General features: G+C 57.2%; 4 protein-coding genes across 4 annotated transcripts; 2 read left to right on the forward strand and 2 right to left on the reverse strand.

Moving 5' to 3' along the window:
• Nucleotides 1–1,059: 1,059 nt before the first annotated feature.
• Nucleotides 1,060–3,483, forward strand: LTHEOB_10772 (Nitrogen regulatory protein; the record flags this gene model as incomplete). The annotated part of the gene is made up of 3 exons (XM_035507454.1): nucleotides 1,060–1,403; nucleotides 1,493–2,676; nucleotides 2,735–3,483. The coding sequence occupies 3 exons, from the start codon at nucleotides 1,060–1,062 to the stop codon at nucleotides 3,481–3,483; spliced, it is 2,277 nt and encodes a 758-aa protein (XP_035367127.1).
• A 2,417-nt stretch (nucleotides 3,484–5,900) lies between these two features.
• Nucleotides 5,901–7,507, reverse strand: LTHEOB_10773 (Endoplasmic reticulum-Golgi intermediate compartment protein 3; the record flags this gene model as incomplete). The annotated part of the gene is made up of 4 exons (XM_035507455.1): nucleotides 5,901–6,068; nucleotides 6,140–6,926; nucleotides 6,992–7,172; nucleotides 7,315–7,507. The coding sequence occupies 4 exons, from the start codon at nucleotides 7,505–7,507 to the stop codon at nucleotides 5,901–5,903; spliced, it is 1,329 nt and encodes a 442-aa protein (XP_035367128.1).
• Nucleotides 7,508–8,395: 888 nt separating this feature from the next.
• On the reverse strand, nucleotides 8,396–11,063 carry LTHEOB_10774 (Sulfate permease; the record flags this gene model as incomplete). Its single annotated transcript, XM_035507456.1, has 4 exons — nucleotides 8,396–9,942; nucleotides 9,993–10,539; nucleotides 10,594–10,739; nucleotides 10,790–11,063. The coding sequence occupies 4 exons, from the start codon at nucleotides 11,061–11,063 to the stop codon at nucleotides 8,396–8,398; spliced, it is 2,514 nt and encodes an 837-aa protein (XP_035367129.1).
• Nucleotides 11,064–12,642: 1,579 nt separating this feature from the next.
• On the forward strand, nucleotides 12,643–13,751 carry LTHEOB_10775 (Mitotic check point protein; the record flags this gene model as incomplete). The annotated part of the gene is made up of 3 exons (XM_035507457.1): nucleotides 12,643–12,762; nucleotides 12,814–13,568; nucleotides 13,628–13,751. 3 exons carry the CDS (start codon nucleotides 12,643–12,645, stop codon nucleotides 13,749–13,751), a joined length of 999 nt encoding a protein of 332 aa, XP_035367130.1.
• Nucleotides 13,752–15,039: the final 1,288 nt, after the last annotated feature.

The following is a 15,039-nucleotide window of genomic DNA, read 5'->3' on the forward strand; positions in this document are numbered from 1 at the left end:
CGGCTGGATGGTGTGAGTGGGAGGATGCACGGCGGGCGCTGTTTGGCTCGCGCTCGGTGTTGCGGCCGGCTGGGCGCGCGCGACCAACAAGAGCCCGCCCAAGAGCATGACCGCGACCGGCGCCGCGACGTCACCGCGATAGAGTGCCTGCGTCCGTCGTGAGGCAGGCGGGCACGTGTGCGGAGCGACTTCGGGTCGCGAGTAAGGCAGATCGCGAGTGAGATTGACTGCGCCGGGGGCCCAACTTGGGCACCCTCTGTCGTCAGGCCCGCCAGGGTCCGGCCGGTGCAGAATGCGGAGAGGCCTGGCATCTGCGGGCGCACGCGACAGCAGGCCGGGCGCTGTGCTGCTGTGCCGCGCCTCTGCGGAGATATCTTCTTTACGTCAACTTGGTGGTTGAGTAAAAAGAGTGGTAACGGAAACGCGGCGCAGGGATGGACGGGCTGGCAGTCGGGCGAAGTCGGCCAGTCAGAGGGCACTGATAAGAGAAAGCAGATCTACCCCAGCGCGGCGCGAGGTTTCATCGAATTAAGCCTTCGTTAATGCTTCAGCGACTGCTCGTTTGGGGCAGCAAGCGAATATCCAGTACGTAAACTGCCCTAACTATGACCAAGCCCACGCCAAGCGGACGCCCTCGGTGACACAGGCGCAGACCGCATCGCTGACACTGCGCGCCCATTACCTCTATCCATCGACACTACTTTATCTATAAGCAACACCTGCGCCCGCGCTCCACCGCCCGCCGTTCGTCACCACGCCCAGCAGAGCCGCTGCCCAGCCGCGAGCAGAAAGCGCGCCTCAGGCAAATGACCGAACGCACCATCCACTTCCTCATCTTCCTTTCTCACGGCCCTTGAGACGCCTGCGCGATAAGCCCGCCGTTCCCCAGCTGCCGAGCCGCTCCCATATCGCCCGTTATCAGACACGGCCTCCAGCAATCGCACCGCGGCCCTTCTCACTGGTGCGCTGCCGCCGCCGCCCTGACGACCGGCGGGCACTAACCGGCATACCCGCAGGCTCCACGCTGCCCTGGGCTATCTCCGATACTGGCCGCACGATATGACGACCGCCATAGCTCCCCAGCCCATCATGCCTCGTTCGGACCTCGTCCCTCTCGCTGCCGCCCGCCCCAAGTCAGCCAAGCCCATGCCGGGCAAGGAGAACCTCTTCTCTCACAAGCCGAACGCCCAGCCCGGTCAGCTCACGCCTGCCCAGCGCTCCCGCCGCGAGAGGCCCTGCGACGCCTGCCGCCGCCGCAAGAGCCGTTGCGTCATCCACGAAGGCGCGCTGCTGTGCGTCCTGTGCGAGTTCCACAAGCAGGAGTGCACCTTCGTGCAGAGCCCGCTGCCGCGGAAAAGGAAGATCAACGTCGACGGCCAGAAGGAGGAAAGCGCCAAGAAGAGGTAGGTGTCGTACCGCCGTGATCCTGACACTCGCTAGCCCTGCCTCGCCGCCCTAGTCCTGCAGCACGCTGCTGACACCCGTGGTCCAGATCAGTCGAGCGTGAGCAGCCGCAGAGCACCACCGTTCCGCTCCAACAGCCCTCCCCCACCACCAAGTTCTCCCGCCGAGCACCCCATCTCGCCGATACCACCGGACAGGCCCTCCAAGAGACGCTCGGGCTGCAGCGTCGCCAGCACAGCCGCTACATCGGGCCCACCACACCCTTCGACCCACTCCTGATCGGCTTGACCCAGTTCGATACGCGCAACGAGAGCACCTTCGACCTGGGCGTGCTGCGGAAGGTCCATGACAATGAACATTTCATCATGCTGCCGGACGAGAACACCCAAGACTTTGACAGCGAAATTGAGGCGCTCAATGCCGTCGAGGCTGTGGTAGCACCACATGGCTCCCAGCTCATTGATGTGTACTTCCGTTCCGTGCACCCTAACTTTCCCATCATACAGAAAACGTTGTTCATGCAACGGCATCGCGATGCCGATCGCCAGATATCTCCACCCCTCCTAGCGGGCATCTACATGCTGGCCCTGCAATGGTGGTCGTATGAGCCCAGATTGGCATCACTGCCCAAGCCCGATGTCAGCAAGCTGGAGGCAATTGCTTCCCACTGGCTACCTAAGGCCATGGAACGGCCCAAGCTCTCGACGATCCAGGCCGGCCTCCTGCTGCTGCAGAGACCGGACTCCGACTCTTGGAGTTTGACGACTCAGCTCGTTGCCATTGCACAAGAGCTTGGCCTGCACCTCGACTGCTCCAACTGGTCGATTCCATTGTGGGAGAAGGGACTGCGCAAGCGGATTGCCTGGGCCTTGTACATGCAGGATAAATGGAGCTCGTTGATCCATGGCCGGCCATCGCACATTTACAATGCCGACTGGGCGGTGAAACCGATTAGTGACGAGGACTTCTACGAGGACGGCGCTCAGACGGGCGAGGTTCTCCGAGCAGGTAGCGAGGAGGAGGCTGCCGATGAAGAGCGAGGCGCATACGTCTTTGCGCAAATGATTACGCTGACAGCCATCATGGCGGAAGTCATGGACACATTCTACACCCAGACTGCGATCCAAGACTTCCAGAATGCCGGGAAGAACTCGACGCGGCTAATCCTCGATCGGGCCAAGCCGGTGCAGATCAAGCTCAAAGAATGGTTTGCAAGACTGCCGGCAAGCACGCGCATCGACAGTCACAATTCCGGCCGCTCGTCCAACACCGGTAAGCCCACCCTCCCTTCCTTTCAATACGTCGCCCCTATTGATCCAGGTTCTTGCAGCCACCGGTGCCCTGCATCTGGCCTATTTTGCCACTGAGATCACGCTTCACCGGCGGATCGTACAGTCTCTCGACCCAGAAACATCAGACCCATACCTCCTCTTCATCTGCCGGTCGGCAGCCAAGACGCGCCTGATCAGCGCCATGGACTTTGTGAACCGTTTGACGCCTGCTCACCTCCAATCTTTCTGGTACTTTGCGTCCAAGATCAACTTCACTCTGATCGGCACGTTTGGCAGCCTGTTGTGGGCCACCGCGCCGGGCAGGGAGGAAGCCGAGTTCTACAAGACGCGCTTGCGGGAGTACCGATGGACGCTGAGCGTCAGTGCAACGCGTGCGCGTTGGTTGGAGTACGCTGTGCAGATGCTCGACGCCAGCCGTGAGATGTTACGCGGCATGAAGGAGAAGCCGCCGCTTGCCGAAACCATTGCCGCCCAGCAGCAGCAACAACAGCAGCAGCAATCATTGGCCCAACAGCAACAGCCGCAGCAACTTGTTGTTAGCGATAGCGGCGTTCCATCAATGAAACCTGGTGGCAGCGCTCTGCGGCAAGGCCTCTCTGTGCAGTTCCTCCATAGCGGCAGTGGTCAGCACTATGGTTCGGAGCCGTCCGTCTCGTTTGAGGGCTACGGCCCTGGTGACGACATGGGCGAGGAGTACGAGGGCAGCATCGGCGATGGTGACTTCGATGAACGCATGAGCGAGGGGAGTGATAAGGGCGGCCTGAAGACACCGGTTAGTGCGGCATGATGACGAATCTGCTCCTCACCGCAGTCAGTCTTTTGTCTCTTAGATGGTTTGTATTCCAGGTGGGTATATGCTTTTTTTTTTTTGGTTGCACTTCAGCCTCATCTTGAGTTTGATTAGCGAGGGAAGCTACTGTTTCGGCCTGATTTTAGAAACGCGTTCATGATTGGCTCTTGGGTTAATGAGGTAACATGTTTGGGATGGTATGTGTTTTTGCTCTTGGTTCTTCGTCTTTCTTGGGCTTATTGTTCCGCGCATGGATCGGCCTACGGGCTGCTATCGACAATTTGGGTTGTTTGGTCTTTTTCTGTTTGTTTCCTGTCGTTGGTTGAGGAAAGCAGACAAAGGGTTCTGCTTCGCTGTCGTATGGCGGCAACGGGCCACCAGTGCCGCGCTGGTGTCCGGGTTGGCTTGTTTATATCCCCTCAGTCGGGGGAGCCTGCCCTCCAGAGGGGTAAGAAAGAAGAGAATGACGGCGCCTGCAGGTGGGTTGTCGCTCCGGTCATCGGTGCCAAAGTCCGACGAGACAAAGATGTCCGAGGTTTGGACGTAGTCAGTCGTTGGCTGCAGCAAGCGTCAGTAGCAACTTCTTTGGTAGTGGTAGCAGCAGCAGCAGCAAGTAGTAGTAGTAGAAATGGGAAAGCAGAATATTTCAACAAGCTTGGAGGAGGTGGATGTTCGCAGTGCCAGTAGTTCAGGGCTGGTAGCAGAGAAAAGCAAATGGAATAACGAGCAAGCACGACTTAATGTTGCAAAATGGGGCAAGCAGAGCTGAAATCACGTCACCTGGCCCCTTCACAAGGCGGGTTCACCCGCTTTCCCCCGCTGCAACCCGGTAGGAAAGTGTGGGTTTCTTCTACTTACGTCAACGTAATCGTGCTGAGTGGTTGCGAATGAAAGAGCGTTCGTGCGGGCAAGTCTGTTATTTGACGCGAATGTGACGACACCTGCATAGTGCGAAACCGCTGTAAGTACCGTGATGATGCAAGGGCGGAAAATGAACAACGGCGATGAGGATGGCGAGAGCGCGTGACGGACGAGCGGGCGTTTGGCCTTATAGACGTGCTCCTTGGCTCGTCAAGGGGTTGCTACTGTGCTGTACCGGACAGCAGCAGGTATCCCACGAGACGCCATGCAACGGACAGAGCACGCACGGCGGAGGAAGCCCCGGCGATGCTGGCCACGCGTTGGCGCCACAGACAAGAGCTCGTGTCCTTCCGATTTCCTTTTGCCCTATCCGGGGCGTTTGGGTTAGTCACTAGTGAGACTCTTCCCTTCTTGCTTTGCTGCATCAGGAAGGTTTGGGGAGAAGCGACCTGCATACCAACTGCCTAATTGATTGCGATCGGGGCGAGGAAGCAGCGGGGTGCGACCAATAGCAAGGAGAGCATGGATCAAGATGCTTTGCTTTCGTTATTCTCCCATTCGTTCTGCTGCGGTTGCTGCTTTTGCCCAGAAATGGTGGTGATTTGAGTGGCTCTGCTGTCCCGTGTAACAGCGAGCATTCTTCTTGACCTACCAGATCTGCATTTTCTATGTCTCCAATGGTTAGAGTGGTGAGTAGAAAAGAAAGAGGGTCACTCGGAAATGTAGAGGGAAACTTAACCGGTTGGAAGGGAAATCCCTGACGAAACATGCAGAACGAAGAGGAGAGGAAAGAGGGATTCAGCAAAAGAGTGCTGCGCTATTAGGAAAGGTAGATGGCTTTCTTTACGTGAGGGGGTGCATGTGCACACGTCATTGATCATATACGGCGGTTAGGCTGAATGGAAGGATGAATCCATGTGTTGCAGTGGGTAGTAACGATAGGGTTATTTGCCGGTGACAAGAAGAGCAGCTACCCTTGTCCTCCGTCGCACTCTTCGCGCGAAAAGACGGGTGATGACGCGTTGGAATAGTGGACGAAACTATTTGATGAAAGGCTTGGGAGAATCAGGAAGACAAGCGGAATGTAAGGTGATTTGAGAGGGACAGGCCATCATGGTGCTCTGGAAAATCGGATAGAAACTCAACACCAGTTTGGATGGTACAGTAATAGCAATCCACCAGAGGACTGAGACTCGGAGCAAATGTCGAAATGGAGTTTTTATTCTTTTATCTTTCTCCTACGGACTCACCAAGTCTTCTGATCCCCCACACAATCCGACATTCGTCGCGCATATCTACAACTTAGGCGCAACCATCTTTGCTGTCGCCTTCAACTACTCAACGATTCGCCGTCAACATAAGTCAACAGCTTCTCATCGACTCCTTACTAGTGGATAAAAAGGGGAAAAAAAAATCCGCAAGCAAAGCATTCAACGCCGCTCGAATGAACCCGATAGAAACGCCTGAACATGGAATACAAGCACACAACTAGTGACCAACATCTCTGGGAACTTTTTCTACACTTCTCTCTGGTCCTGGGTCGGCCACGGAGCTTAACCCTGGTGCAGTTTCTTCAGCTTGGCAGAGCCTTCGTAGAGCGCGCGGTCAACGGCGGCGGCAACGGTGAGAGTTCCACCGATGACTGCGCACACGCCAACAAGGAAGCCGGAGAGTGATTTGGAGCGAGATTCGCGGTTGATGACCTTCATGGGGGAGATGTCCTGTGCGTAACAAGCACATTAGCAGCTGCTATTGCTTCCGAATTTGCTCACAAAGAGAGCAGGGGACTTACATAAGAGAAGAAGACACCGGGAATGCCGCCACGGGCATGCAGACGCTCCTTGTGGCCTTCCTTCTCGTCGTTGCCGCCCGCCAGGCTGCGCTTATGGCTGGTTACACTGTACTGGTGGGTCTCGATGCTGCCCGCATCGGCGCCCATACCATAAGAGCCAAGCGGGATGCCATCAGCGTCAGGCATGAGGCCGGAAAGCGCAGAGGTTCCCTTGTTCTCCCAGCCGAGGGGCAGGTAGGCGGTGCTGACGACCTTGACGAAATACATGTAGTTGAAGGCCTTCTCATCAGTGTGCTGCGCCGTATCGTCAAGCGGGTTAATGTGGTGGTTGGTCCACAGGCTGCTGGCGCTCAGGCCGGATGCCTCGAGCTTAGCAATGACGTCGTCGGGCAGCTGAGGGCCAAAGCGCAGGCTATGGATCCTGTGCGAGAAGGAGTGCGAGGCTTGATCCTTGAAGTAGTTCTCCAGATCGTGAACGTGCATGTTGCCGTTGCTGAAGGACTTGCCAGGCGCGAAGTGGAAGTTTCCAATGACCTTGTTCACACGGATTCCACCTTCAATGCGGCACCCCTCACGCCTCTGGGCGTCGAGCTTCTCGCCATAGTGTTCACGTTCACACTGTTCCACGCCGTCGCCGCGAGTGAACGACCAAGAAATGCCAGCGTAGGCGTCGCGGACTTCATCGCAAGTGTTGCAGCAGCCGGGCTTCTTGGCCGTTGTGGGGGCAGGGGCACCATAACATTCACCGCAGTAGTCGGGGTCCATGTGCGAAGCCTCATCGGCGTGCCTGTCATTTTCCATGTCAACCAAATCCATCTTGTATGCTACGCTGGGAAACCGGGCATTACTCACAGATCCAATGCGCTGATTTCAATGGGTCGGCTCCCCTCGGTCTCAGGCGTCAAGCGAACCTTGTTGACGCCGTGCATGACACCCGTCTGGATCTCGCCAGACACGTCCATTACGTCGAGCGTGAGCAGCTCGCAGGGTATCCGAGGAAAAGAGATGTTCATATGAATCTCCATCTTCTCGCCTGGCACGCGCAAGGGATCAAGTTAGCAAAACACGCTCTGTAGGGGCTTGCGGCAGGCCTCTTTTCCGACCGCAGCTCTTCTGTCTTCCTGCTCCAAAGATCGGTAGGCCCCAGGGCAAAAAGAAGCGCGTAATTCACCCACCTCGACTCTTGTCCACAATCAGCTCCGGCTTGACCACGACCCGCCGGTAATCCGCCCACTCGCCCCAGATCAGCCACAGAATCATGAGTATACTAGTGATGGTGACGATGCCGCCCGTGCTTGTGCGCACGCGCGCATCCTCGACGGTTTTGGTGAAGGCGTCCAGCCGCATGAAGCGCGATTTGGCCGGCATTGTTGCGGGTGGGGTGCCGGGTTCTCCGCTTAGTTAATAGTACGATTGGATGTCTCTACGAAGCAGAAGGTGCACGGTCTTGGTGTGGAGAGTAAGGCTGGAGGTGCGGCGGCAGAGTAGGGAGCGCGATGTTTGGCGGTGGTTCGGCCGGTCGGTCGCAGGTATGCGAAAGTGGAAGGGGTGTCAAAGGAGGGAGACAGGACGAGCAGGTGGCCAGTCGGTCGTCTAGCGCGGGTGGGAGTGAGGATGGTGGTGGTCGGCGGAGTGATATGCGCGGGATCTAGTGCGCCTTTCCCCGGGGCTCGTCTTGCGCTGCCACGAACAGGAAGTGAAGAGGGAGGGGAACGAAGAAGAAGCGCGCAAAAGCAGCGCCAGAGCAATGCACAACAGGGTGGAGGAGGGGAGCAAGAGCGTTGCGCGGCAATTGAGCGGCGATAAATTGTAAAGGCCACCTGGAGCTTGCGTACGAGCTGCTGCAATCAGCCGCAACCGACCGAGTCGCACCGCGTCTCCGCCCGCCGAACTGGACCCTTCTCGCGCCCGCGCGCCCTGACGCTAGTCCCGACCCAGCCGCGTTTGATCGCTGCCGACCTTGCGTTTCATGCGCCTGTGATTCGCGGCCTGCTGCTATTTTAGTGTCACGCTTCGTCACTGACTCCATGTTTCACGAAAAAAACATCCATATGAATTCTCTCCGACCGTGGTATCGTATGCTCGCACCTCCTTTTTTGTCTCTCAACCTTTAGGACTCTATCCAAATCTGCGCATCATGCCAAAGAAACGCCTCGCCGAGGACTTGGCCCCACCAATTGAGTCTAGCCTCCAGGGAATAAAACGTCGTATAAACATAGAATGCAAAAGTAAGAATTAAAACTTGCACGCCACCCCTCAAGCATCCTTGGCGTTGGAAATATCGCTTCCCTCGGTTGCACCGTAGCCCTTTTGGCTGTAGATTCTCCGGCGCTCCACGTTCTGCACCGCCGAGATCAGAGCGCTGGTCAGATCGACGTGGAAAAGCGGCCTGTTGACGCCGTGCACCAGCACTTGTTTCGATTTCTCGTTGTATTGGACCCGGCTGGCAGTCTTGTTGATGCTGTCCCGCGCTTCCTCCGACGAGCTGCCGCGCTCGTTTTGAATCTCGTTCTCTTCATCGGCATGACGAGTTGACCTGTACTCAGCGTCCTCTTCCGCCGCCGCCGCATTGGCTGCGCTGTCGGCACCACCAAGTTCCGCCACCGAGAAGATGGGCTTCCAGCGAGCGTAAGACTCGCCCGTCTGGAGATCAGGAGTGGGGTAACCAAACCCGGCAGCTGCGAGCGCGCGCTTGGTCCACCGGTTGTTGATGCAAGCAAAGTGCCATTCGACTGTCTCGGGCGATGCGTAGCGGTCGAGCTGGTTGCGCACATCGATCAAGTGTTGCACCGACGTGATATCGACATTGTTGACCGACGAGAAATCCAGAATGATAGCCTTCAACGTGGGCTTGTGGTCATCAACCTCAAGCGCCTTGCCGCGGCGTGGGCCAGGGTCGTTCCACGGGCGGTCACCCAGCTTGCCATAGGCGTGTGGGTTGGTGCGCCGAGTCTGCTTGAAGATAGTTGCAACCATGTAGTCGAGGTAGTGGTTGGCATTGGGATAGTTATATCCCTCAGAGAACCTATAAATGAAGATGCCCGGTGCCGGTGTTTGGAGGCTCACATCAGGGTTGGTTCCGTCATGATGGTCGATGGGCAAGAAAACCTCCCTGGTCGAGTCCTCGTTGTCTCTGCTGCTGGTCCGCGGCTTCAGAGCGTCGTCGATGCTCTTCGTCTTTGGCTCATCACCCAACAGATGCTCACCCTCGACAGAGCGGACCTTGACCTTGCCAAGGAAGCGACCGCGCGCCTTGAACAGGCGGAAAAGGAGAAGGGCTGCCGAAATGCAGATGGTCGTGTAAATGCCGTTCTCGATCGTGCTGAAAACCGTCACAAGAACACCAGCGAAGAAAATAGGAACCTCGAGCGGAGAAATCCTCCAGAAGCGGTAAACCGTGTTCGGCGGGGTGATAAGATCAAGCACAGCGTGGATGATAACACCCGACAGAGTGGCGTTGGGAATGTAGAAGAATACTGCAGGCAAGGCATAAATCGCGAGAAGAACGACAAGGGCAGTGATAACACCAGCGAAAGGAGTCCTAACGCCAGCCTTCGACTTGATGGCAGTTCTCGAGAAAGATCCGGTTGCGGGGTATCCACCAAGGAACGGTCCGAGAAGGTTGCTAACGCCAATTGCGACCATCTCCTGAGAGGGATCAATCGTATAGTTGTTCACGCGACCGAAGGACTTCGAGATAGAGATGTGCTCGATGAGAAGGACGATAACGGACGCAGGCAAGTCGGTGGCAAACGAGGAGATGATGTCTTTGTTGACAACGGGGACAGCAGCATGCTGAAAACCTGCTCATTGTAAGCATCTAGAAGCGGATGGTGTAAGGCTAGCTTCTTACCTCTAGGAACACTGCCAAGAAGTTTGAACTTGCGCTCATTCACTCCACGGTGGTTGCGGTTGACCAGGAAACCAATAAGGGTGTACAGGAGGATTACAAAGACGGTGCGAAGAGTTGATAGGAAGAAAAAGAGCTTGGCCTTGGACGGGTATTTCTTCGCAGCATATGTGCACACGCCCCTGATCAGATACAGCATGACCAATGCCGTGAGGCCCACGGTCGCGTCGAGGTTGGTGCGGCCAAGGTGCTTCAGGGTGTTGATGATGACCTTGTACGTGGACTCGCGAGTCGAGAAGCCGCTGATGCCCATCATTCCGGGAACCTGACCAGCTGCGATATTGAGGGCGGAGCCGGTCATGAAAGCAGAGATGGCCGTGAGAGAGATAAAGTCCACGAGCCATCCAAGGCGGATGAGGCCCAAGAAACACACAATGGCACCACAGATGATGGCGAGAGCAGACGCAACCTGATGGCCCTCGTACTGTGGGTATTTTTCAATAGCCCTGAGGACGACGTTTCCAGTGACGGTAGACATGACAGCGACAGGCTAAGAACCAATTAGTCTGTTTCTTGAGCCAGCTCTTTGAAGTTCAGAACTTACTCCGATAGTGATATCCTTGGAGGTAGCGAAGAACCAGTAGATCAAAACACCCATGAAGGAGGAGTAAAGGCCGTACTCAACCGGCAGCTGGGCCAGCTTGGCGTAGGCCATTCCCTGAGGGACGACGACAGCGCCGACAGTGATACCTGGAATGATCAGCGACTGCAGGCCAAGGATGCCAATGCAAGGTACTTACCGGCAACCAGGTCGCCGTAAAGCCATTGTAGATTGTAGTTTCCGATCCAATGCAGGAAGGGGAAGAGGCTCTTGACATAGTTCCAGAGATCAGCGCCCGAGGGAGTGATGTCTCTGAACCATTCGGCCACAGTGGGCTCCTCCTCAACATACGTGTCAGCGCTAGAGACGGAAAACACGGACTCGCCGCGAGTGAGCTTGTCTGCGTGTTCCCGCTCATCGAGCTTGATGCCCAGGACCTTGGCCACGCCAGTGGTGACCTTCGAAGAAGCCATGGTTGGCTTGGAAAGCTTGGGCCGTGAACAAGAGTTCTGGGAAGGAAACACAAGACCGGTCGCGGGCCGGGATCAAGGATGGGGCTGCAGAGTCCCTGAAGAGCACGAGCGGATGGACCGGCGGCTCGGGCGGGCAGTTTATAGTGACTCTGAGCGCAGCTGCAGGCGTCTCGCCAACGGCCAAAATTTATTGCTTTTGGAGCCCGGCGAGCAAAAATCTCCTCGGAGCACGCCCTCGCCGACGGACTGACTTGGGGAATCCCAGAGGAGCGGGTGCTAGAACGCCGCCAGTCGGTGGATGGCTTGGAGCCTGGGCGCTGAGGCGCGGCGGTTGCTTGGAGAGGCCAATCTAGACGAAAGCAGAGGCGAGTCCGATGCCTTGGTCGGGCGAGTGCGTCAACGAGCTGAGAATTGCGTGATAGCGGACGGGCAGCCACCAGAACGTGGGCGGATCCCGTGATAGGCAAGAGGGTGAGCAGGCGTCGGGCTGACCCAGTCAGGCGGAACCCTGGAGCAAAGGCGATAGGAGCGTGGACGGGAGGGCAGGAGCACAGAGAGGACGCGAGTAAAAGGCAGAGCACATGCTCAAAAGGAACATCACGACATCGGAGTTAAGTTAAAGTTGGAAATTAGTCTGGCGGAGGCCCCGGGGCAAACCGCAACAGACACGGTCGTTGCCCCCGGAGCCTCGATCTGTGCATGGACGAGAGCGCGGAATCTGACGTGTGGTCGCCTTAGGGAGCATGGCGGCGGAGACGGTGGTGGACAAGTTTTGGGGCGTGTGGCCAATCGCGGGCCGCGTGTCTTGCGTGCTCGAGGATGCCGATGTCGTTTTGCGCCGCCTGCGAAAGTGCGGGCCCTAGCGTCCCAGCGCAGGCGCGGCGCCGGCAAATTCAAATAGCGTGCAGGCTGACGTCTGCTGCTGCCGTGGCCCTGCCGCGCAGCCAGCTCCGTCTGGCCTGCTGCGCTGCCCGCCGTCCGCTGCCCGCTGCCCGCTGCCGCCATCCCCCAGGCGTGTTCCGCCCGCGCTGTCTTGGCACCGCCGCCGCCCGCCGCGCTCGGCCGTCGCGCGTCGATGACGTTGGCCTGAGGCGTCGCGCCCTCGCTAACTCGCTTTTACGCGCGGCGGGACCCAGTTGGCCAAGAGCTGGCCGGGGATCGCTCCATCGACAGGAGACCTACCCAAAGCACCCGCCTTTCTGTGGAGCTGGTCAAATTGGGGACTGCCAGCAGCGACGCGGCAGCAGGGTTGCCGCGCGCAGAGGACACCACGCGTGTCGCAGACAAACAAAGGAGCGGCATTGTCGGGCCCCCCGTCCGGAGCGGCGCAGTTGCTGTGGTTGCGAAAACACTCCTCCGCACATCATCCTCGTGTCGCGCTTTGCCCGCACCCGCCGCCGCGTTTCGGACGATCCCCGTGCTGGTGTTCCTGCTGCTGGAACAAACGGCCGCCAAGCCAGCCTCCGCCGCTCAGACAACGGCGCCAGCCATCGCAATTTGCAACAACAGCGGCGACGACGACTGACTTACGACGCCCATTCGCCTCCTCACCGCCGCCCTGCATCCCCTAGCTGCAGCCATGACCAACCTCGACCTGTTCCTCCTCAAGGGCCCGCCGGGAGGCGATCTCGCTGCGGGCCTGGACGATCTGCGCCACCACATTCTGATGACCGGCATTCCAGCGAACAGCGATGGCATGGTACCGCCCTCCGCCCCGCTGCCGCTCTCGGTCGCCTGCTGACACCTCCAGTCCGAGCTGCGCATATACATCTGGCTGACCTTCCTGAACGCTGCGCCTATCCGCACCGACGTCTATCTGGATCTCGTGCGCCAAGGAGCCTCCCCGGCGTACACCAAGATCCGCAACGACACCTTCCGCACTCTTGCCACGGACCCGCTCTTCCGCCGGCGCGTCACCGAGAACAGCTTGACCCGCGTCCTGAATGCCGTTGCTTGGAAGCTGCATGATGCGCATGAGGCCCGTGTGAACGGCTGGCAGTCGCCGCCTACCCTATCTGACTTTGGCAGCCCGGACCTCACTCGGAGCTCTCTGACCGGCACCACCATCACCGAGGGCTCGCAGTCCCAGCACGGCGACCACGCCGAGCAGGTCGGCTACGTCCAAGGCATGAACGTCCTGGCCGCCCCATTCCTCTACGTTGCGCGCAGCGAGGCCGAGGCTTTTGTCGCCTTCGACAAGTTCATCACCAACGAGTGCCCCGGATACGTCCGCGGATCCATGGAGGGTGTGCATAAAGGCCTAGCTTTGGTGGATACCGTGCTGGAGATTGTCGACCCCAAGCTTTTCGCACATCTTGCGTCGAAAGGCTTGAAGGCTGAGATTTATGCCTTCGCTTCCGTCCTGACCATGTGTGCCTGCACGCCGCCTTTGCCTGAGGTCTTGCTGCTATGGGACTTTCTTTTCGCTTACGGCCCCCACTTGAACATTCTGTGCATCGTTGCTCAACTCGTCTTGATTCGCGACCAGATTCTGGCTAGCCCAAGGTATGTGTGTCATATGTGGAGATCCCATGTCCAATCGCTCCGGCTGACGCTCTCGACAGCCCGAATCAGATCCTACGCTCTCTTCCTCCTCTGCAAGCCAAGTCGATCATTGGCCTTGTCGTTGCCAACGCACAGCGCATCCCAGAGGATATCTACCAACAAATGATTGATCACGCGAAATGAATTACACGAAACCAAGTAACGATTATGTATAACGGGACACGAATATCAGGAAGTGTGGGTTGGCGTTAGGCTTCGTCGCTGCTGTACCTGAAAACGGGCAACATTGTAGTATGCATTCTGGCGTTATGGATTTTTTTTTTTTCACAAAGAGAGCACGGTCTCGGAGAAATGAAGCGGTAAGTAGATGACCTCGATACCGATTTCTGGGTCCGACGGTTCTCACGGTTAGTCATGTTTTGGCTGTCACGACATTTGTATTTCTATGGAATGGGGTTTTGGATACTCCTAGAAGCTGTGTTCTGTTGATCTCACATCAATATCTCAAGCTTATCCCTATTTCAGCAAGAGTTTAGGATGTTGATGCTACCCACAGTTGATCTTCAAACGTTGGTAACCAAGTCGTACATACGTTCTCATGCACATTCCATGTGATGTGCGCCTCCGTCGTCGACCATGCAAGGCGCCCCACTATCGCCTATCTCTCGTAACGCGCGCGTGCACAGGACCAGCGCACCGGTACCGGCAACTCGAGATCACCGAAACCGCAAAAGGTGACTGCGAGTTTGTGAAGCATTCATCGCGAGCTAGATGACCGGTCAATCCGTGCTATTTGGCCAACCCAAATGAAACAGTCATGCGCGTTCATGCGGCGTTGCTCGAATGACCTCTTAGGCCTGTGTCGTTCACAGAAGAAGCTTCAATTTTTTTTTCTTCTGCTCTAACTCCACTTCACGGCAACATCATCCGGATAATGGTTCCCTTCTGGCCGAGTGTGAGGCCCGCTTTCGGATTCTGACGGAGCTTGTATCTTTTTTCCTTCGCGTGTTATGCGCTGGGAAGGGAAACTGCTCGCCGAGTTATGTAATGGCGTGGGCTTGGCTGGAGACGGACGACCCGGCGCGCGAAGTGCCGCGGGACGGCTCGTGTGAGTACGGTGTGACGGTTCCGTCGGGAAGCCAAAGCGGTAGATGCGATCAGTGGTATTGTGGTGTGGAGGAATTGGTTCGTGCAACATTGCATTAGTGAGGGTATACACAACAGACGTCAGTGTAAGGAAGGGCTTACACACCCACAGTCAATTTCTGCCGACACTGGACCGATCCCCATTTATGTTGATGACGTACGGATGGGGTAAGACATCTAGCACCTTTTTTTTTTTCCTGCCTGTTCAAGCAGGATAGAGCTAAAACGTCATCTCTCAGGGCAACAAGACAGCTCTATTTAGACCTTTCCGTATCACTGTACGCACTTGATACTTTCCAGCGCCTTATCCTAAATGGAAGCATAG

Source organism: Lasiodiplodia theobromae (assembly GCF_012971845.1).
Source record: "Lasiodiplodia theobromae strain AM2As chromosome Unknown scaffold_41, whole genome shotgun sequence".
NCBI lineage: Eukaryota > Fungi > Ascomycota > Dothideomycetes > Botryosphaeriales > Botryosphaeriaceae > Lasiodiplodia > Lasiodiplodia theobromae.